Source organism: Ascaphus truei, chromosome 2 (genome assembly GCF_040206685.1).
Source record: "Ascaphus truei isolate aAscTru1 chromosome 2, aAscTru1.hap1, whole genome shotgun sequence".
Classification (NCBI taxonomy): Eukaryota; Metazoa; Chordata; class Amphibia; order Anura; family Ascaphidae; genus Ascaphus; species Ascaphus truei.
Genome location: NC_134484.1, coordinates 375,295,785 through 375,319,882, shown reverse-complemented (window position 1 = coordinate 375,319,882; position 24,098 = coordinate 375,295,785). Strand labels below are relative to the sequence as shown.

The 24,098-nt window shown below is 46.4% G+C and overlaps 1 protein-coding gene across 1 annotated transcript in view; it reads left to right on the top strand.

The window, feature by feature from the left end:
• The first annotated feature begins 8,261 nt into the window (after positions 1–8,261).
• The window catches only part of PIK3R4 (phosphoinositide-3-kinase regulatory subunit 4), a 28,163-nt gene continuing 12,326 nt past the window's right edge, over positions 8,262–24,098 (top strand). The window contains exons 1-11 of the mRNA XM_075587083.1: positions 8,262–8,408; positions 10,842–11,618; positions 12,619–12,752; positions 13,913–14,495; positions 16,532–16,666; positions 17,603–17,824; positions 19,187–19,360; positions 20,451–20,596; positions 20,961–21,164; positions 22,328–22,529; positions 23,148–23,335. Of these exons, the coding sequence (XP_075443198.1) occupies positions 10,892–11,618; positions 12,619–12,752; positions 13,913–14,495; positions 16,532–16,666; positions 17,603–17,824; positions 19,187–19,360; positions 20,451–20,596; positions 20,961–21,164; positions 22,328–22,529; positions 23,148–23,335 (2,715 nt within the window). The 5' untranslated portion in view covers positions 8,262–8,408; positions 10,842–10,891. The remainder of the gene's footprint in view (positions 8,409–10,841; positions 11,619–12,618; positions 12,753–13,912; positions 14,496–16,531; positions 16,667–17,602; positions 17,825–19,186; positions 19,361–20,450; positions 20,597–20,960; positions 21,165–22,327; positions 22,530–23,147; positions 23,336–24,098) is intronic.

The window sequence follows — 24,098 nt, the reverse complement described above, 5'->3', positions numbered from 1 at the left end:
ATTTGCATAAAATGCAGGAGATACTATCTTAGATTTTACACAAATGCAAGCAGGACATGGTGAAATCGGTCAAAACAAAGTTCTATACGCATTTTCTGTGTGTTGATACATCTATCCCAAAGCCAGATTAGTTTTATTTTATCTGTTTGTGTAGAGGTGCTAATAAATGATAAACCAGCGATTTCGAAAATGTTAAACCTTTTAATTTTTCTAAATATTTTGACATTTTTAATTTTTGTAAATTAAGTAAACATAGATATCAACAAAAGATCAAGACAGCAGAACGGTCATTTCACTGCATGAATCTGCGGCCCACGATTTAGGGTGTATATAATTATTGATATGTGTTCCCAAACATGGAGTTATAAGATAAAAAGTTAGTTTGTTAGATTGTGGTGATCACAATGTCTTGCTTGTCATTTTATCCAACACTTGGTTTATGCCGAGTTGTCACCTGTTTTATTATTCGAATAGCATCTGCTGTTACATGTTTTAATGTGTGTGGATGGCAGCGACCGTTTTTCTATTTTTAGGCACGTTCTATAGTGCCGGGCGCGTGCGGATTTTTAGTGGGCTGACGTTAGTCAGCCTTTCTATAGAAGGGCCACGCGCGCGCACGGCAGGGAGAGGGGAGCCGACAGACAGCAGCAAAGATGAAGAAATTCATCTTTTCGCGCCGCAACCTGCGCTCAAATATGTGTATGTATGTATGCATGTGTAACCCTTCTATAGTACTCCACCCGACATGAGATTGGGGGGTACACTCCTTCTGGTCACTCTGAGTGGTCTTGGTGCTGTGACCTGCTGGTAAACAGGAGGGCTGAGTGCTCCGCGGTGTTGTGGGGAGAACCCAGGACAGGGACAGGAGGTGTGGTGTGGGACAGGTTACCTTGTTCTCTCAGGGTGCACAGCGCCTCCAGCCAGTAGGGATCCCCTGGGGCCTCCAGGAGGAGAGACCCCCACTGACACTCCATTCTCCAGACACCAGGAACAGGGACACACACAGCAGCTTCTTTTCTCTTGGTCTTTATTCAGCATAGGTGTGCATACAGCCTACAGCATGATATCACAGGCATGGAGTAATTTCTGCCTCTCTGCTCATGGCAACTTAAATTCCCCCCCTCCTTGCCCAGGTGGGGCAAGAGGGGGAGACCTATTATTGGCTTCCTATCTCTCTCTGCTCTCTCTGAAGACTAACTCACACTCACTAACTGGCAATCTACATTTAGGAAACATGCCTCAATTTGAATATCCTCAGGGAGTGTCTCTAACTTTGAATCATTACAACTCAAAGCTGGATACCGATTGGCTCATACACATCAGGGGATATTCCAAACCATATCCACCCTTTGGATTAGCATGCTCATAGGTTGCTTAGGCCCGCTCCTGAATATTGCTACATACTCAGAGCTGAAATGCAAACCAGGCCAACTGAAGGAATTAACCTTTCCACTGCCTGTTCTAACAGGACTGACAGAGGAAAGTCCCAGAATTAGCAATAGCTGCCGAAGGCCAGGCTATATACTCCCTCTGGTAAAACTCCAACCGTCCCGGCTTGGACTTACAGCAGGTATAACCTCTACCATACTGTGCAACACCTGTAAATTCAAATAAGCTGAAATGCATTAACCCCTATACATTCCAGCATGGACAGCACTGACATAACCACTGCATATACACAGAAACTTGGCAATACAGTGACTGACTGAACAGAACATTTCTACTAACACAGCAGTTATTAAAGCATTAATAGTAATGAGCAGGGTCAGGCTTCCTGACCATTCTACCAGTATCACCAGGTACCTTTACTGAATAGCACTTTCGTGTCCCATACTCAGAAATATATTCCACTCGGTCTATGTGAATATCTCTCCCAGTCATCCATAGTTTTAATAACTGGGGACCTCTATCCAGATCCACATAGGCGGGATCCTTTGCATAAGTCCCAAGGTGGGCAATTATGGCCTCTTTCACCCACTCTAAGCGGTGAATTTCTACAGTTCTCATCAGTTTCTCAGGGAGATATGGGAACTCAAATCCCATCTTTCTGAACCTATGAACAATTACATGGGCTGCTCTGCTAAACTTCACTAAGCTGCGGTCAGTAGCAGTACCCGGCAGCACCCAGAATATAGGACCTTCCCACACAGGGGTTCCTTCTGCCTCCTCTCTGACAGGAGACAAAACATTTTCAGATTGCATTGAACTCATCCCCTCATCATCACAATCCCCCCAATGCACAGACCCTTTCAATTGCATATCAGGCATAACAGACGTAACATCATATTGTCCATAGGGAGCCACGGGGCTTCCAGGTGAAGAGGGCCTGGGGGTCAAGGGTCGCACCTTGGGACTGGTGATGGATGGGGAATACGGGCCAGAAGGGGCAGATGACTCAGAGACTGGGGCCTCCGGTGACAAGGGGCCAGCACCAAAGTCTCTAGGGGGCAAGTTCAGGGAACTCTCTCCGGGAGGAGCAATGGCACAGTCCTGGGTCAAGTTCAATTTGCCCCTCCCTCTGCTCTTATGGCAGCGGGCTTCAGCCAGCGCCTGGGCCTGAAGGGCCTCCCGGGACTTCTTCTGCTCCCTGCATGTCAGGAGGAAAGGATCAACCGGAAGGGTATTACTCACCGGAGCGGCCTGTATCTCTCTGTAGCTCACCCGGCCGGGCGACTCGGCGGCCATCTTATCTCCCGGTGGTGGAATAGCAACAGTGGAGTCGATGCAGTCATCAGGGGTGGTGCTGGCCGGCACTTCTCCCGACAGTCGACTCTGGAGCAGCAGGTCATCGTAGTGACGTTCAGCAGCTCGCATGTAGGAGAGTGCGCGAGCACGGGCCTCGCACATCTCCTGCTGGCGCCGCAGATACAGCTCCGCAGCTTTCTGGGTGCGATCCCAGCGGGGATCGGTAGACAGGACAAACAGCTCACCGCCATGAGTAGCAGGGCAGATCCCAGCCGCATCGGGTACGTGGGAGGCATCAGCCGATACCCCTGTGGTGTAGCACCCACACTGGCAGCGTGGGTCAGACGGAAGGCACCAGCAACAGTTACTGGAACTGACAGCTCCACAGCATACTCGGGTACGGGGGAGGTAATGGTAGTGACCTCAGTGATGTCATCAGCCTCTGTGCTGCTGACAGGCTTCTCAGCACACAAGCCTATTCTCTCATAGTATAGCAAGCAAGGCAGCCTGGCAGACACAACCACCAGTGTTTGAAGTGGAAGTGCATCTGGCTCCTCACTTCCTGTTGCTCCGTGGAACACACTTAGCTCCTCCCCCTGGTAGATAGGATAGTCCAATCCAGAGCAAGCAAAGGGGGAGGGGTTTGAAAAGTTCCCGCATTTTCTTGCAAGCTGAAGAGCAGCACAAGCTTGCAAAATGCAGAAATCCTTGCAGAACAGCACATGGCTTCCCTGGTAAGGCGGAAAGCGCCATTTTGAGCACAAAGAGAGTCCATGCGGCCCCCATTGAGCTGGAGCCGCTATTTTGAGAGCACAAAAAAACATGGCATCCCTGAAGGAGGAAGAAACACCAGATGAAGATATAACATAGTCCAGCACAATGTGGTCTCCGTTTGCATTCAGGAGCCACAAATACATTTCTGTCCCTGTAATCTTTGAGTGTCACGCACCCTGGGGTAGCATCAGGGAACGCCTCGCACAGGGACCGCAGTAACTCTTACTGCAGGGTGCACAGGGACCTACAGACATTTCCCATGTAGTCCCTGCCCCCTTACCTCTCTCTTCGTCGTGGGGTGCAGAAGGGTCATCACGCTTTCCTGGTGTCGCCTCAGGCCAGCCGCCCCAACTGTAGTGCCATTAGGAGACCGCAAGCTCCCTGGTAAAGTCTCAGGAACCTGCCTCCCTTTTCTTCTTAGATGGGGTGCACAGGGGCCATAGGCGTAATCCCCAGAGTTCCCTGTCCCCCTCCTCTCTGTGGTGGGATACAGTAGGGTGACCACACTTCCCTGGGGATGGCTCAGGTCAGTCGCCCCTGCTGCAGTGCCATTAACAGGCAGCCAGCTCCCTGGTGAAGCCTCAGGAACCGGACTCTATTTTCTTCTTGGTAAGATGTTGGAGGCACAGAGGGTCCTATGCAATCATAGAGCATGCCTCTGTCCCCTTGAAGTGCATGTAAAGACTTACGCTCCCTGGTGCATAGCCACCAGGAATGGTCCACAGCAAGGTCTTCTTAATTAGGGTAACCCCCTCCCTGGGGAAGCTTCAAGAAGGGGTTCCCTCACTGCAAAGTCTATGGCTGCTGTTCTGTGCTGCATACAAAGTCTTTGAAACTGCTGCATGGGCCACTGTCTTTGAAAACCTGTCCCGTTGATAAAACCTGTCCTGTCCTGGGGAGCAGTCCTCATCTCAGCAGCGCCTCCAAATGTAACCCTTCTATTGTACCCCACCCGACATGAGATTGGGGGGTACACTCCTTCTGGTCACTCTGAGTGGTCTTGGTGCTGTGACCTGCTGGTAAACAGGAGGGCTGAGTGCTCCGCGGTGTTGTGGGGAGAACCCAGGACAGGGATAGGAGGTGTGGTGTGGGACAGGTTACCTTGTTCTCTCAGGGTGCACAGCGCCTCCAGCAAGTAGGGATCCCCTGGGGCCTCCAGAGGAGAGACCCGCACTGACACTCCATTCTCCAGACACCAGGAACAGGGACACACACAGCAGCTTCTTTTCTCTTGGTCTTTATTCAGCATAGGTGTGCATACAGCCTACAGCATGATATCACAGGCATGGAGTAATTTCTGCCTCTCTGCTCATGGCAGCTTAAATTCCCCCCCTCCTTGCCCAGGTGGGGCAAGAGGGGGAGACCTATTCTTGGCTTCCTATCTCTCTCTGCTCTCTCTGAAGACTTACTCACACTCACTAACTGACAATCTAAATTTAGGAAACATGCCTCAATTTGAATATCCTCAGGGAGTGTCTCTAACTTTGAATCATTACAACTCAAAGCTGGATACCGATTGGCTCATACACATCAGGGGATGTTCCAACCCATATCCACCCTTTGGATTAACATGCTCATAGGTTGCTTAGGCCCGCCCCTGAATATTGCTACATACGCAGAGCTAAAATGCAAAACAGGCCAACTGAAGGAATTAACCTTTACACTCCCTGTTCTAACAGGACTGACAGAGGAAAGGTCCAGAATTAGCAATAGCTGCCGAAGGCCAGGCTATACATGTGTTGCCAGGTCCCCCAGGTTCACCCTTATCTCCGCTGCAATGGGAGAATAGGGGAAGGTGTGTACAGGTAGCGCTCCGGTGCACCGGAGGCTCCGCGGTCATTTTGAGTACTGACGCATGCGCAGTGAGCCCCGTTGGTGACGGCGACAGAGGAGAGGTCGCGCATGTGCAGTATGAGTGTGGTAGCCCACGAAACATGGGCCAATCAGAGGGGACATAGCGCAGGGGCCTACGAGTCCCAGGAGCCTCAGCGAGACCAGGTGACGCCAGTGAGCCTATAGGGCGACAGGATTTGCGGTAGGAAGAGTTAGGAGGTTGCGCAGGGGAGCACGTTAGGCAGAGAAGACCGGGAAGGGGAAGGAGAAGGAGCTCTGCATGTAGAGAGGCAAGTAGCCTCTACACTAGGCCTCATACCCCAGGCCTGGTTATACCCTGAGTCACAGTCAGTTGGAGTTGATGCAGGGACAGGCCCTAGTATAGGAACCTGTCACATTAGAGAGAGAGAGAGAGAGAGAGAAGTGTCCAGACCCAGAGACTGTCGCGGCACCATTACAGAGGTTTGGGATCAGACCTCTTCAAGCACAGCAGCAGCCAACCGAGTGGGATCGCCCCGGAAGGTACCCCAGATCTACGTCGTCGGATCCTTTGCGAAGTCTGTTTGCAGGTCCGAGCGCATAAGTGCACCAACTATAAAATCAGTACATAAGTGGCCGCGCAGTCACACACACACATACCTTACTTTGAGGGTGGGGTCGTGGTGTGGGGGAATTGGACATGGTGTGGGTACACGGTGAGGTTAGCTATTGTGTCTCCTAGAAGAGGGACACTTAATGAATGACATGCCTGGTTATGGTTACCGTTAGTAAAGTCACTGTTTCTTTTATATGCTGTGTGCGTAGTATTGCATTATAGTCCTGTGAGGAACCACTCCCGCTCTGCTGGGAGCCATCACAGGTGGAGGCGCTGCACTTGGTAAGAGATTGTCGGTATACAGATATATTGCCCCAGGCTCTCCGTGACGGAGGCTTAGGCCCTGCGAGCCAACAGGTTAGACAGCATTGGTAGCATACTGTATTCAGCAGGAAGCAGGGCTACACATGTATGCGTGGATGTGTGTTTGTATGGATGTGTGTGTGTGGGGGGGTGTCAAGGATTGTAAAACAAACAAAAAAAATATTTATTAAACTTTTTTTTCTTTAAAAAATCTATCTAGGACTTACTTTCACTCACACAACCCATGCACACACATATACTCACACATACACACACATATACACACATACACACACATATACCCACATATACACTAACCTGCAGCTCCCGGCTCTATAGACATGAAAAGCATGCGGCACGTGCACGCGCGTTCGCATAGGAACAGCCCTTATAAGGCCTCGGGCATGGTCAGCGCTTAGGCGCTGACCCGTGCTGTGTCACGCTCTCACTTACCAGTGAGCCCCTGCAGCCGCAATGAGAGCGGCTTTAGCAGGGGCTCGCGCACGCTTCCGCAAGCGTGCAGAAGCGTAGGTCTTAATCAATTTTTAGTTTCAAGCACTCAAGGGAGCGCAGGGCCGGTCACGTGAACGGTTCGCCCAATAAGGGCGAACCAGCTCCGTGACGTCACAGGCCCCCCGACACGCCCCCGTACGGCGCGCGGACCAAGGCCAGGGAAAGCACCCACTTTCCCTCAGCCTCCGCACGGCTGCAGTCCTATGGACGCAGCCTAAGGCTAAGGTCCCGTTGCACGCGTCCGCACGGCTGGCTTGCTTGCCGGCGGCGCGTGCAACTCGCTGTACCGCGATCTGCGGTCTACAGGATACTTTTCTCGGAGCGGGGGGGGCGTGGCCAAACGGGTCGGGGGGGGCGCGGCCATGACGTGAGGGGGCGCGGCCATGACGTGAGGGGCCGGAGCGGGAGTGGGAGGATTGACAGGGAGGGGGGGGCGTGGCTTGAGCGGAGGGACCCGCTACTCTTCCCCCCCCTCCCTCCACGGGCTGCCACGGGCTGCAGGTAAGTAAAAAAAACACACACACACACACACACACACACACACACACACACACACACACACACACACACACACACACACACACACACACACACACACACACACACACACACACACACACACACACACACACACACAGGCACGCACGCACTCATACACACACACACACAGACAGAGACAGGCACGCACACAGACAGGCACACACATACACACACACAGGCAGGCACGCACGCACTCAGACACACACACAGAGAGGCACTCACGCTGCTTTCACTCCACACTCCTCCCCGCTCCCCGAAGCCTCTCCTCCTCCCGCAGCCTCCCCTCCCCATTGGCTCACAGCCACACCACGTGACGCGTCAACGCTAGGAAACACCATTCTGTGGTGTCTCCTAGCGGCTGACGCGCCACAGCGTGTAGTCAGCTGTGCAGCCAGTGGGGACCGGGACCGGCTCGCGAGGATTCCCCTGCTGGTGGGGAACTCGCTCCATTGCCGCCCGCGCCAACGAGCGCAGCGGGTCCCAGGCCTAAGGCAAGTTTACAGCATGTGAGATCCGCAAACTGCTACTACATAATTTACAAAGAGTAGCACTGCTTACTAGACTGAAGGAGTGGCTCAGTGAGCAAAGGCACTGACTGAAGACAATGGTAGTGAGTGTGGAGCGGGGGAGTCTGGTTCTAATCCCACTGTCAGCCACGGGGCAAATCACTTTCCCTGTGCTTCAGGCACCAAACATTAGAATGTGACTTATACTGGGCAGGGATTCCCTGCTATTGTGTACACTGTCAATGCAACTAAAGCTCATGTTAATTATTATTATTAATTCAGCACTAAAATGACTTTACAGTAGATAAAGGAAATATTTATTATTTTATGGTGAGGGGGAGCTGCTTTAAATGAACCTAATAAACCTGTCCCTGTCATTTGCTCAATCTTGTCCAGGGCTAGAGACAGCTGACTAGTACTTGGTACTGTAGATCAGATTCAGAAGCATCAGGACTACAACCCCCAGAAGCCTCTGCTGCGAAGGAAAAGGATCACATGAGACAAAACAGCTAATCGGTGCAAAGGCAGAACGAAAGCGAGACCTTCTGATGTTAGCGTGACATCATGAGTCATGTGACTGCATGGCAGAGGGGTCTGCAGAGCCCGCTGTCTGCAGCTGATAAATAATAGTGCAGAGGGAGCATGTCAGATAGAAGCTGGTAAGGAGGGGGGGTTATGTGTGGGGAGGAAACTGGTAAGGATGGGGGGGGGGGGAGGGCTGTTGTGTGGGGAGGAAGCTGGTAAGGATGGGGGGGGGAGGGCTGTTGTGTGGGGAGGAAGCTGGTAAGGATGGGGGGGGGAGGGCTGTTGTGTGGGGGGGAGGGCTGTTGTGTGGGGAGGAAGCTGGTAAGGAGGGGGGGTTATGTGTGGGGAGGAAACTGGTAAGGATGGGGGGGGAGGGCTGTTGTGTGGGGAGGAAGCTGGTAAGGAGGGGGGGTTATGTGTGGGGAGGAAACTGGTAAGGATGGAGGGTTATGTGTGGGGAGGAAACTGGTAAGGATGGGGGGGGGTGTTATGTGTGGGGAGGAAACTGGTAAGGATGGGGGGGTGTTGTGTGGGGAGGAAGCTGGTATGATGGGGGTGTTGTGTGGGGAGGAAGCTGGTATGATGGGGGTGTTGTGTGGGGAGGAAGCTGGTATGATGGGGGTGTTGTGTGGGGAGGAAGCTGGTAAGGTGGGGGTGTTGTGTGGGGAGGAAGCTGGTAAGATGGGGGGTGTTATGTGGGGAGGAAGCTGGTAAGATGGGGGGATGTTGTGTGGGGAGGAAGCTGGTAAGATGGGGGGTGTTGTGTGGGGAGGAAGCTGGTAAGATGGGGGTTGTTGTGTGGGGAGGAAGCTGGTAAGATGGGGGGTGTTATGTGGGGAGGAAGCTGGTAAGATGGGGGGTGTTATGTGGGGAGGAAGCTGGTAAGATGGGGGGTGTTATGTGGGGAGGAAGCTGGTAAGATGGGGGGGGGGTTGTTGTGTGTGTGTGTGTGTGTAGGGAGGAAGCTGGTAAGGTGTGTGTGTGTGGGGAGGAAGCTGGTAAGATGGGGGGGCTGTGTGTGTGTGTGTGTGTGTGTGGAGGAAGCTGGTAAGGTGTGTGTGTGTGTGTGTGTGGGGAGGAAGCTGGTAAGATGGGGGGGTGTTGTGTGTGGGGAGGAAGCTGGTAAGATGGGGGGGTGTTGTGTGTGTGTGTGTGTAGGGAGGAAGCTGGTAAGGTGTGTGTGTGTGTGTGTGTGTGTGTAGGAAGCTGGTAAGATGGGGGGTTGTTATGTGTGGGGAGGAAGCTAGTAAGATGGGGGGTGTTATATGTGGGGAGGAAGCTGGTAAGATGGGGGGGTGTTATATGTGGTGAGGAAGCTGGTAAGATGGGGGGGTGTTATATGTGGGGAGGAAGCTGGTAAGATGGGGGGTGTTATATGTGGGGAGGAAGCTGGTAAGATGGGGGGGGGTGTTGTGTGGGGAGGAAGCTGGTAGGGGGGTGTGTTGTGTGGGGAGGAAGCTGGTAGGGGGTGTTATGTGTGGGGAGGAAGCTGGTAAGATAGGGGGGGGGTTGTGTGTGTGTGTGTAGGAAGCTGGTAAGATGGGGGGTGTTGTGTGTGGGGAGGAAGCTGGTAAGATGGGGGGGTGTTGTGTGTGGGGAGGAAGCTGGTAAGATGGGGGGCTGTTGTGTGGGGACGAAGCTGGTAAGATGGGGGGGTGTTATATGTGGGGAGGAAGCTGGTAGGGGGGGTGTTGTGTGGGGAGGAAGCTTTTTTTGCGGGGGGGTGTTATGTGTGGGGAGGAAGCTGGTAGGGGGTGTTATGTGTGGGGAGGAAGCTGGTAAGGATGGGGGGGGTGTTGTGTGGGGAGGAAGCTGGTAAGCAGGGGTGATATGTATGAGAAGGGAAGTAAGGACGTGAGTGGGGCGTATGAGGGGGAGAAGCGGGTGAGGAGGGGCGTATGAGGGGGAGAAGCGGGTGAGGAGGGGGGCATGTGAGTGTGGCACAGCACTAGCTTCCATAGACTTAACAGGGACCACTTTCTTAATTGTGACGTATCACTCATGAGAAAATAAAAGATGGGATAGGAGGGGTGTAATGAAAATAATGAATTCCCCTATATATAACATGGGTGGAAGTTGCTAACGCATAAATAGCGACTTGGCACCAATTGAATAGGGAGGTTGAGACGATCAGTTGACTGGTGTCCGCTCACAACTCTGTATTGAGGGACCCTATCAAACTAGTCAAATTCATGTTTTTGCCTACGTTTTAGGGTGAGCTATTAAGAACTTTCATCAACAAACATAGGTCCTGTTTGAGTTCCTACCACAAGGGGATGAAACTGTGCGAGACCCTGCAAGGGATGCCGTTATCCTGGGGTAGAGTGACATTTTATAGTTGGTATAGAGGCTCTATACTATAGACCGTTACAAGGGCAATACTCTGCTGCCAATCAACAATTAATTACATTTAGACCGTCAGAGCTAATTAGCTCTCTTATTGCTGTATTTGGGTCATATATTGTTGTAATTGTTATTATACAACATCAAAAGTGGATTAGGTGTTACTATAGGAGCTAATTGTATACCGTTGTATAATTTTTCCTTTGCTTTTGTTTTTTCCTTAGAGTCCCTTTTGTTAACCGCTGGGTACAGAGGAAAGGACAGGAGATCTATCATGGGGAACCAGCTAGCCGGAATTGCTCCCTCGCAGATCCTGTCTGTGGACAGCTATTTTTCAGATATTCACGACTTTGAGTATGATAAAAGCCTAGGAAGCACGCGCTTCTTTAAAGTCGCGCGGGCCAAGCACCGGGAGGGCCTGGTAGTGGTTAAGGTCTTTGCCATTCAAGACCCGTCGCTACCACTCACCAACTACAAGCAGGAGCTTGAAGAGTTGAAGATTCGGTTGTGCTCTTCCCAGAACTGCCTTCCTTTTCAGAAGTTCACCCTGAACGAGAAAGCGGCTCTGCTCTTCCGGCAGTACGTCAGGGACAACCTCTACGACCGGATCAGCACACGGCCGTTCCTCAACAACATTGAGAAGCGTTGGATCGCTTTCCAGATCCTGACCGCCGTGGATCAAGCGCACAAATCTGGTGTGCGCCACGGTGACATCAAGACTGAGAATGTGATGGTCACCAGCTGGAACTGGGTCCTCCTGACGGACTTTGCCAGCTTCAAACCTACGTATCTCCCTGAGGACAACCCAGCAGACTTTAATTACTTCTTCGACACGTCCCGACGGAGAACCTGCTACATCGCTCCAGAGAGGTTTGTGGATGGCACCACTTTTTCTACGGAGCTTGAGTCTATCAAGGACCCAACTACGCCGCTGGTGGATCTGACTAACAACCAGCGAACGAGAGGGGACCTTAAATGGGCTATGGATATCTTTTCTGCAGGTATCTGCTTTCCCCATCACATTACCCACACAGATCCCCCCCCCCCCCGTCACGTTACATACACAGATCCCCCCCGTCACATTATAAATTTCATTAGCAAATTTCGCTAGTTCGGAAATTTAGTGTGTACTCATATTTGATATAAATTCATTCAGCTTCGGTATCTCAATTGCACACGCTCCATACAGATGTATCATACCTTACCGTTTTCGTTGCGGTCCGGAAGGATTAACGATGCACAGGGACGGGCGACCCATGCAGAAGCATGGACCCCGTAGTGCAATCGCAGTATATACTGTCCAGAGGGGTCAACAACATATAGCTTGTAATCAATGGCTGACCTATCTGACTGAAAGATCGATAGAATAAGCTTTCTTGTTAGACACATTTCTGGGCCATGTTATTCCATAAACTCTTAAATTGAGACCTAATTTTTTTTCCATGGTTGATATTGGCAGCTATGTTACTTTGTGACACTTTAGATATAAACAAACTCGCATATAATCCTGAAGTTCACCAAATATGATGTCATGCTATCACTGCACATTCAGAGTGTCGTGTTCCTAAACCTCCTCTGACTAGCATTAATGACCCCATGAAGTTGCAGTTGTTGCAGGTTAGGCTGAATCCCCGGTGTCGACGCTGCACGCTCGCCTGCCAGGCTGGCGTCACGTGCAGCTGAGATTCCCGGTCTGTGGTGAGCTGCAGGGGGAAAGACGGGTGGGTGTGGTGGGGGGTGCAGCTATGATGTCTCCCGGCAGGTTGGCCCTCATTGGCTGAACCGCTGGGGTGCGTGGCCAGCGCTCCATCGCAAGTTGTGAGCACAGATTTCCTGTTTTCAGAGGAATCTGTTCGCATAACACGGTGGGCAAGGTGGGAAGCGAAGCCGCCCCCATTGAGGGGCGGCTCTTGTCCCTGCAGCGTACGTCATAGCGAGCGCTGCAGCAGGGGCTTAGCCTTAGTCTGTGATGCTCCCCTTAATAACATCTGTGTCTTGCAGGGTGTGTAATAGCAGAGCTGTTTACGGAAGGAGTGCCACTGTTTGACTTATCCCAGCTTCTGGCCTACAAAAAGGGCCAATTCTCACCTGATCAAGCGCTGAACAAAATTGAAGACCACTGTATCCGACAACTGGTAAATATTGTGCCTACCACTGCAGACTGTATTTACATTATCCTACAGTAGTTTACAGTGTTCTCAACTGAATCCAGTTTATTTTTAGCCAGGTTATAAACTTGGAATGGAAGTATGTAAAAGTATGTAAAATGTATTACAATATAGTGTAAAGTAAAAATGTATGACTAGTATTCTGGTACTAATAATAACCATACTGTATGAGTACTGTTCTTGGCAGTCTCGTAGTCAAAAATAACATTTTGATGAAGGTCCATGTAAGTTTGGCGTGTGAGTATTCCATTATTGCAATATAAATTGGTTGGACCACCAGTCAGATTGGAATATTAACCATGTAAAGTAAAGGCTTTTATTTTTTACCTTTTTTTTAATTTTTGTCAAGAATGTGTTCCGTTTGTTATTTACACATAAGAGGGACTAGAGTAGTCAATCTAATATATATGTATATGTATATGTATATATATATATATATATATATATATATATATATATATATATATACGTATATATATATACGTATATACTATACGTACTGTATATACACCAACAAAAAAAGAGCAAAAATGAAAAGCAGATTGTATATTGATAAAATAATGAAAACTCAAAGTCAGTATGTTCTGCATCGGCAGCGTCCCTGAGGAGTTCTTGGAAGGACGGCTTATCCAGCACCGGGGGGTTTCCTGATTTTGCGACGATGAGTTTGCTCTACACTTATGGTATTTTTGTGAGTGCAGGATATATTGACTTTGATCACACATTATTTATTGAATATACGTCACTATATATTCTTTTTATTATAATTTGTTGTGTGTTACATGGTTGACGCTGCAAGTGCTGCTGTTTTTGGATCTTTTTTTATTTATATTTTTACTATTTATTTTATCTTATGTGTGTGTGTGTGTATGTATGTATGTCTGTATACATGTGTGTGTGTATGTATGTATATATATATATATATATAATATGGACTCTGTGTACTTTCATAAATAATATCATGTTCAATATATTTTTGAAGATTAATCAGGAGCGTGCATGGTGCTATATTCTTAAGTGGATGAAGAAAATGTGGTGCTGTATACTAAAGTGAATGAAGATGTACTTTAACACTGTTTACTTCTATTGTGTAGATGTCTCCTATGCTGTATATCTTTCTATTTAAGGTGACACAGATGATCCGTCGGGAACCTGAGAAGCGTATGGCAGCAGAAGACTACTTGAAACAGCAGAGGAGTAACTCATTCCCGGAGATATTTTACACCTTCCTGCAGCCGTACATGGCCCAGTTCGCTAAGGAAACCTTCCACTCAGCCGACGAACGCATCCTCGTTATCCGCAAGGATCTGGACAACATCATCCACAACATCTGTGGAGACGATCAGACCGAGAAGGCGGAAGGTGAAACCAAGGAAAACGGGCTGCTTATTTTGGTGTCCGTGATCACGTCCTGCTTGCAGACCCTGAAGTACTGTGACTCTAAGCTGGCTGCTCTGGAGCTCATTCTTCACCTGGCACCACGGTTGAGCGTCGAGATTTTACTGGACCGTATCACCCCGTACCTGCTGCATTTCAGCAATGACTCTGTGCCCAGAGTAAAGGCTGAAGCCGTGAGGACGCTGACGAAGGTTCTCGCCCTTGTCAAGGAGGTGCCTCGGAATGACATCAACATTTACCCAGAGTACATTTTGCCTGGCATTGCACATCTGGCTCAAGATGAGGCCACTATTGTCAGACTGGCCTATGCAGGTGAGATTAAAAAAAATAATCGGATTGATCCAACTTTTTCATTTTTAGCTACAAAAGTTACTTTTTCTCCGTTTGATCTGTGAAAACAAGCCCCTGCCATTTTCAATCTTTCGGAGATACAACAGGGTTTGGCACAATGGTGATAATGTTTGCTCCACTTTTTGCGTCTGTTTGCTGTCGGATACTATGATGCATAAGTCCCATTGTTTGATTGTTATGTCAAACATTTGCATTCATTTGTTTATCGTTGGATAACGACACCACGAAGGGCTGATTATGTAGCACTTGTAACGGTAATATTAATGATTTAATTTCCTATTTTGAGCTGCAGAATATGCAGCACTGAGTATAACATGTCAGACACAAGATATGGTATGTGACCCAGGTTCATCCACTGTAAAGGTGATGAGGTATTGGCATGAGAATATCAATTCTCCCACCTCATGTTTCATATTGTATGGCTACTGTAGAAGGGCAGTACTCTTGGTGGGACTGTTGACCCCAACAGCAGAATCTAGTATCCTGAAGGACTCTCCAAGACTTTAAGCAGCAGCAAGCCCCTCCCTCCCCAACCTCCTTTTCTTTTATTACCAGAGGAGAACCGTGCTAATTTCAGCTCATGTGACCCCCGGGTTCCCGAGATTTATACTGATGAAGGTAGCACTGGTACTTCCTGTCATTTTAAACCCACGTGTGAATCTGGGCAATAGAAAACAAATTGTACAGGGGGACTGCTGCTTGAAGGCTCCATTTTTCTTTTGTACAGTTTTGGAGCGGCAGGAATCTCCTAGTGCCAGACTACCTGAGTTTCAAAGACATGTCAACTCTCGCTGACTTTCTGTGAAGTCTCCCTTTATAGAAATGATAACTTTTCTAATTAAGTACTTTTTTGAGGGGTCGAGAATCCCTAAACCTGAGTGATTTTGTTCCTTTGAGGTTGACATCACTGACTTCAGGAGAGACTCGTCTGCTGTATGATGCACCTGTGTTTTGGGAGCGTAAAATAGCCGCTGTCAAAAAGCTTCACGTTAATCAGTAACTGACCTGTGAGGCCAGCAACCATCTCGGAAAGCGGCAAAAGCCTGCATCTAAATTAAAAAAACTCCCGATGAGTAAATATGCTGTGGTCGAACACTAGACCAAAAATAGTACACCACTGACTTTCAGCAAGGAAAAACTGAATCGCAAGCACTCTCTAAGTAGCAACATCACTGTCACTTGGACAAACTCCTCTAAAGTAGTATCGCTGCTGGACAGAAGCACATCTTCCTGAAGTCACAGCTATTCAAAAGGCTGGAATATTAAACTTCAAAGATCATCATAATGTAGATGCATAGTACACAAAAAGTGGCACCAGAGAGGGACGTAAAGTCAAATATAATACCTTTTTATTCGGAACATTAAAACTCCATTAGTAGAGGTACAGTACCACCGCCTGGTTTCTGCATCCTTGCAACCATTGTCCAGGGTAACACTAGACTTACACTGATCTCCTGGTTCATATCCCCTGGAAAAAAAGAGGGCAGTGAGAATTGTTGCTGTGAAGAGCTATATGATTGTAATCAAATCTCTAAAGTGCCCATAATCAATAAAGTGAGGGATAAGAATGATAAATGATGAAAAGGAGTCATGTTTTGTATTAAAAACGCAGTCTATAACTGCAACCGTCTTAAATATTCACCTTGACATCAACTTTGAGGATCATACTTGAAAGGTGCCATACCCTGTATTAAACGTAAATGATAGTTTTTATTTCCTCTTGGAAGGGAGCCCCTTCACATTCTGCATGGGATAGAACACTGGTAACTTTTTTGAATTCCTCTAAGAAATGGCTCTATTGTGATTTCGCCAGGAAATGTCATTAGTTAGGTTTGAACTACCTACAGTACCATGTTGTCATATTGTTCAGTGTTTGCAGGTGGCCGTCAAACGGGTTCCCAATTTTGTAAAAGGGGTTCGGTTTTATTGATATATTGATATACTGTTCTGATTTGATACTGATTTTCCGTTTGCGTCCTTTCTTTTCTCTCGTACAGAGAACATTGCGCTGCTGGCAGAGACCGCACTGAGGTTTCTAGAGTTGGTGCAGCTGAAAAACCTGAATATGGAAAATGATCCGGGCAGTGAAGAGCTAGATGAGGTGTTACACCCCAGTGAGAACTACGACACCGGTATTGCACCCGTTACCCTTCTCTCCGTTTTATTTATGTAGGGCAGGGGTTCCCAGCTCGTGATACATGTCCCTTATGGGTGGGCCTCAAACTGACATGGCTGCTGTGAGAAAGCGGGGAAGGAAGTCCGTGAAGGCTAGCACAATAGCTACTATGCATGTATTTGTACAGTAAAATGTACGTCAGATGTTTAAAACACTTTGCCACATCTATTAAACAATTGTGGTATACAACGGCATTGTTGTTTTATTATGGTGGCAAAGATCAGAACGTAGACACTAAGTCCTTGGATGCAGTAGAGCAGTGGTTCCCAACTCCACTCTTTAATAACCCTTCAACAGGTCAGGTTTTAAGGATATCCCTGCTTCAGGCGGTGCTCAAGCAGGGATATCCTTAAAACCTGAATTGCTGGGGTTCTTGAGTACTGGAGTTGGGAACCACTGCAGTAGATGTTTTAAAGAGCGTGTAAGAATGAGTTCATGATGAGAAGGCAACGAATGAGAAGAACTTACAGCTGAAGTGAAAAATACAGACCTTCAGTAAGGGCCTATGCAATGAAACTGCGATAGAGAGGATTGCCTGGGTTCAACAGATAAATGGTTACCTGAAAGCAACCCGCGGAGCTCATTGGTTGTCCTCTGACATATAGGGACCTCCCACTTCAGAACTGGGAAGCCCAGGGTGGAACGGGGGGAGGGGTAGGGAGGTGCACTGGGAAAATTGGAGAAACGGTATAATGGCCGAGGTCAGGACTTGCTCTTTAGCTATAAGGGGTCAGCGGTGGGATTTACCATTCCTTCTTACTGTGTTGCTTTTGCAGAAATGGTGGACTAGTGTGTAATTTATACTCACTATTGAATGGTACTGCAGTATATTGATACTACCTCTTTGATGCTGGGAGAGTTAACATTTATGTTTGCTCTGTCACTTGTGCAGAGTTGCAGGCCCTGCATGAGATGGTCCAGCAAAAAGTGGTCACCTTGCTGAGCGACCCAGAGAACATTGTGAAGCAGACATTAATGGAAAACGGCATAACGAGGCTCTGCGTATTCTTTGGCCGGCAAAAAGCCAATGATGTCCTCCTCTCCCACATGATCACTTTCCTGAATGATAAGAACGACTGGCACCTCCGTGGAGCTTTCTTTGACAGCATTGTTGGTGGGTACCCGCAAGTGGTCTTAACTCTTCTGCTTGGTTTCAATGAATTGTGCTTCTCCTCTTTGTTTATATAGTCTTGTCAGATGGTATACTCTTAGAGAGTATACTAAAGTAAGTGAGAGTACCCACTAAACTGAAGCATGCATTGGAGACTCTGGGGGGGGGGGGGGTTTAAAGAGAGGGGGTTGTAGCATTTATTTTATATTCACATTTGAATTAACTAGAAATGGCCATGTTGACCCAAATAAAAAAGGTATCACCGCATACTGAAGTACTCATATTCAACTTTTTAAGTACTTCCAAGGTACACTAACTCCCCCAAAATGATAAAAGCATTGACTTAAATGGGAATACAATTATTTATAAGGGCCATTCTCCTAAACTGGAAATGCAGAGTCCTCTTCCAAGTATGTGGCATGATACATTTGTACTTTATGTGACTTTAAAAATGATAAACGCACATTAGTCTGTCATCAGTACCATGGTACTCCGAGAGGAAACTGCAAGTCTTGCATTTTATTTTGAACACAATTAAAACCCTGGTGTCCTTCGGGGCGTAATCCCACTATAATTAGCTCTGGTGACTCTGCTTCGAGATACTTACCGGTTTAATTAGCGATGTTGCTGCATGAACATTTGAACAGCTGTCCAATAGGAAGCCACAAAGTCAACCTCCCCCCCCCAAAAAAAAATCAGGTTGGGCTTCCTTTTGGATCATGGGACCCCGCGAGCATTTTTATTGCCCTGAAGTGGAATGTAACACTTTGCAACTTTGAAATTAGGAGCACTCACTTTTGTTGAATTGCCTCAGGTACACGGTGACACCCCTGCAGGGGTAATCACTGCAAACTGGATCCAAAAAGGGGGGGAAAAACGACACTTCAGACGACTTTGCAAATGTAAAAAACTGTGTTTTTAATGGTGGACAGGTGGATGTTTTGATCCTAACGTGGACCTTTGTCAAGAGGGTCCACGTTAGAACCAAAATGTGGATCTATGCACCATTTAAACACACTTTTTTTTTACAGTTCAAAGTCCACTGGAATGCTGTTTCCCCCCCCCCCCCCCCTTTTTGGATATAGTTTGCAACTACACTGTAAGTACAGCATCTTGGGAACTGTTGGGTCCCCGGCGATATATATATATCGTGTGGTTCAGCTCTGGAGTCCCCAGTTTGAATTCTGTAAAAAAAATAACATAGTCCAAATCCAAAATGGCTAGATAGGGTGACTGCTTCAATTAAATAAAACAAAAAACAAACGGCCTGCATTTTAAAAGGACTTTGAGCAAGAAGTGTGTGTGTGTGTGTGTGTGTGTGTGTGTCCTTCAGGTCGAATTGATCCTATTGTACTTTTCTTGCAGGCGTTGCAGCATATGTTGGATGGCAAAGCTCGTCGATTCTAAAGCCACTTCTACAGCAGGGTCTGAGCGACGTGGAAGAGTTTGTGATCTTTAAGGCTCTCAATGCTCTGACTTGCATGTGCCAACTGGGGCTCCTTCAGAAACCTCACATCTATGAATTTGCATGCGACATCGGTACGTTTTAGAAAACCCAGGTTTGCTTTATTGTGTGTATGATCATGGTCCCCAGCCCCCCCCCTCCACCCCATTCTTTATTTTATCTGAATAACGATGAGATATTAACATTGCAATTAGAATGCTGTGTAAAATAAGTGGGACCTTATGTGTATCCCAATAAGACCATTAGGTCTGTTTATACATGAGATGGTTATAAACACACGGTATATGTTGTGTATATATACATTTGTCATACCCATTTATTTTATTGAGCATTCTTCTTAAAATGTAAATGTTGGCATCTCTTCATTATTCACGTTATTCCGTTTCCATTATCGTCTTAGTGTGCAATATTTACAGGGTGTCCTTTTCTCTCACCCTTGTTTACTACCACTAATTACACCCGGTTAGCACCTATACCAGGGGTGGGCAATTCCAGTCCTCAAGGGCCACCAACAAGTCAGGTTTTAAGGATATATCTGCTTCAGCACAATCTTTGACTGAGCCACCTGTGCTGAAGCAGGGATATCCTGAAAACCAGACCTGTTGGTGACCCTTGAGGACTGGAGTTGGCCATCCTTGATCTAGGGCTTCAAAGTTTTTAACCGGCAACATTCAATATATGTTACCTTGTGTAATGACGAAGGAGAAACAGCGGCTTGGCACTCGTAACCTTGATGAGAGGATCTCTAGAGTAAATTGAAACTGATGAATCCAAAACCACTTGTAATCATTTTCCTGGATTGATTATAAAGAAGAGGAATAGATTAGAAATCCACAATATTGACTGGTCCCCATGCTAGATTTCTAATACATTCATGTTCCCTTACAGAAGGGTGTATATGTTATGTAGTCTAGTTTCAAAAACGCCAAACAAAGGAGGTTTGGAAGGAAAGATCGGGGAGCAGGAAATTTAGACGACAGAACAAAATGCATTTATCAAATATTAGACAATTTACGCAGTAATTGAAAAATCACACTGGTTATTAATCTTTCGGTTACAGATGTTGCTGATTTTTGCAGTTATGCTGTCAGGACTTATTTTGCACAGATATTTAACTTCACAAAATGTGGATCCTAATTATTTTTTTGTTTCGATCTTTCTCAGCACCCTTTCTCTGCCATCCTAACCTGTGGATACGTTATGGAGCTGTGGGATTTATCACTACAGTAGCTCAGCAGTTAAACATTGCTGATGTGTATTGTAAACTAATGCCCTACCTCAATCCCTTCATCTCCCAGCCAATTATACAGGTAATGCTACCCATTCTATAACATTTTACATTGAGGTGGCATGAGAGCGGCAGCGTATGAATGTGGGTAACTAAAAAGAACAGCTACAGCATACTGTATGTAGCAAGAGGAATTCCTTTCTTCATGGTTTTGTTGCCTTTTTTGCACAGTATTTCTTGGTTAATTCCCTTCACTATTGCAGTGCTACTGCAGAATTGCTGGCGTTAATCCACTTGCCACGTGTACTGCCCATAGAAAATCGAGAGCTGGCGCCACTTACTAGAATATATCTGTCACTGAATGTTTGTCCAGGTTATTTATTATTTTTTATAGTTATAACATCGCTACTATTGTTGTTTCATGGTCTCCTTCCTCTGAATGACAGATAGATAAGGAGATTGTCCTGCTGAGCGTCCTGAAGGAGCCAGTGAGCCGCTCCATATTTGATTATGCCCTGAGATCAAAGGACATTGCTAGCCTCCTTAGACATCTTCAGATGCGTCAGAAGAAAAGGAACGGCTCTCTGCTTGAGTGCCCCCCTCCAGAAGACCCAGCAATAGCGCAGCTCTTGAAGAAACTCTTATCACAGGTATGTTATTAAGTAAATACATACACTGTTTTTGCAAGCTCAAAGTGTGTTTAGGTTTTGAGCTTTTTAAGACTGTGTATGTCTCTATGTAAATTGACCACAATTTTGGGAGATCCTATGACCCCTCCTCCTTAGTTTATGCTCGCCCATCCCACTTAATCAGTGGGTCCTGGAACAGACATGTAAAGGAATAGCTTATTAAGAGAGCTCCAAAGGTGAGGGGTGGAAATGCATTTGCTGACTCACTCACACTCACTCGCACACGTGCTTTTTTGTTATTTGCACTCCTTTTTTTTTTATTATCACTATAAATATTAGGGCACTTCTGGGTTTTAACTGCGCTGTAGCTCATTTATAGCACATATAGTGCTTCTTAAGTTGAACCCTTTAGGCAACGCACACACGTCACACACCCCATGCTTTGGGCTGCAGTATTTTGTATCCTTGTCTCGCTTAGCAGTGGGAAAATACATAAGACCGTAGAATATTGGTAGTGTCGGACCTACTGACTGGATTGTAGGTTTAAAATATTTTGGCCAAAGTATTGAACTAACTGATCCATATTTATGAAAACAGAATATAGATAAAATGCATATTATTGTACTAAAGGATTTGTCATATTGGATGTCGCATTGGGGCCTTTTTGTCTCTTATGGTATTAAGTAATCAGCAGTGTAATTGAAAGCAGATCTGTGACTGCTGATGGATATTATACAATATTCTATCCGTTGCTCCACCAGACGATCCATTTATTATCCTTATAATTTAATTTTTTTGTATACATACAGTGCATTTTAATAATCATTGGTGAGTAATCTGGGGTTTATGGTGGGATGCTCTGGTTTGAGGCTCAATGTGTGCTCCATGGAGGGAACCATATTCCACTATGTACAGTGATGTATGCTATATGTGTACCTTATACAAATTAGTTTACTATACTTTTCTGCACAGCCCTTAACAGTAAAAGCATTATGTCGTAAACAGGATTATGAATATAAATGCAGATATTGGGAAATGTAAATACTTGTCTGATGGGCTCACAATGTGACTTGTACAGTTGGAGAGTACATATACGTGCAGCAGGTACACAATGGTACTATTGTGTGAGATACGGCTCTTTAACATTCCAGTTACTTATCAAAGTTCTCTACTTCGCATTTTAGGGAATGACAGAAGATGAAGAAGACAAACTCTTAGCGCTAAAAGACTTCATGTTGAAGTCAAACAAAGCCAAGGCAAACGTAGCAGATCAGAACCACATACAGGAAAGTGCTCTTAAAGGCGTGATCGACTTGTCGGCTTTGGGCCTTAGCGGAAGACAAGCTGATCTTGTTAAAGCGAAGCTGGATATTGACGATAAGCGCGGTACATAAAACAGTCAATATTAAAGAACAATGTTACGGCCTTAATTTGCACATGCCTCTTTTAATGGTACAAAAGCATGGGCATTGGTATTGTTTTAAATGTTTTATTTTTGTAAAGGTGTTTTAACAAAAAAAAACCCCAACTATTTATTGTGCTTTCTGTGCACCCCGCTGTGAATGAAACAGATTGTGTTTTTGTGCCCTATTGCAAGATGGGGCTCATTATACTACAGGAATACAAGAGGGTGGACTGTTTGCTAATATAAAAAGCTTACAGATCATGTGAAAAACAAATATTTTGAAAGAAATATCAAAATCCCTAAATATGCATTTTTTTTTTCCTCCAAAAGATACTTTACCTATACACCCCTAAATCCTCTAAACCTACTACTGCGTTTTATCACTTTTGCAGAATTCAGGACTATAAACCAAATATTTTTTTTTTAGCTTCATCCCATTAGTGGGATACAAGTTCTAAGTCTTTGAAAAGTTGTTTCCATGAAATAAAGTCAGACTCGTAGTTGTACAAAACTGACAAACATACTCCTTTCATCTCCTTGCTCTGACGCTCTTGTTAGTGTTGCTGTTGTCATATTAAATTGGATTCTATTCCTTTTAGCACGTAAGCATGTTAAGCAAGACTCCAATGTGAACGAAGAGTGGAAAAGCATGTTTGGGGCCATGGAGCCGGCAAACATGAACCAAGCAGTGGCAAGAACTCTCCCACCTGGTGACCAGGAAACTGCAAAGCCTCATCGCTCAGAGTCTTCTGCTGGTATATGTGCCCCTCTGTCGTCCTCTCCACAGGTACTTAAGATAAGGAGATCTCCACTGTCCCCTATATACTGTAGGCACGTTTCTGCCACGCTATTTTTAGTGTTAAATCGGCAATCCCCCCCAACCCCCCGCTCCCAAAAACACTCCTTTTTTCTCTTTTGCATTATTGGAACCAGAGTGAGCTCCGAGCTGAACTGCACTATTTTGAGCTTTGGAGACCACCCCTTGTTCCCGAGATACTTACCACTTACAGTTTATTTATAAAATGTTTTTCCAGGAAGTAATACATTGAGAGTTATCTCTCGTTTTCAATTTTGTCCTGGGCATAGCGTAATGATGACAAATAATACATGGTTACAAATACATAGTTACAACAGTTAAAGATAATATTACTGCTTGGTTTTGAAAGGTGATTTAAAGCAGCAAAACTACTGTACTTTCCAACTTTTTTTTTCTTTCTTATTTGTCTATGTAAAACATGGGACAATGTATAATTCTACGTTTTTACCTAAGCTGGCAATTGTTTGGTGCTCCTGTTATAAATCTGTCAAAATCCTGGTTGTGTGCCTAACATAATGGCCATCTTTCAGTTTCAATCAATCATTCAGTCAGTGTAACTCAGCATCTACAATGCATTCTTATATTACTCGGGTAACATTATCTATTGTTACAGTTTGCAGCACAAACTTCTGGGAACATTTGCAACACTTTCCTGTTTGTGATCATTTGTTGCCATGATCTTGCACTGCTTGGGAGGTGGCTAAAACCTGCTATAGAAATCAAAGGATGCTTT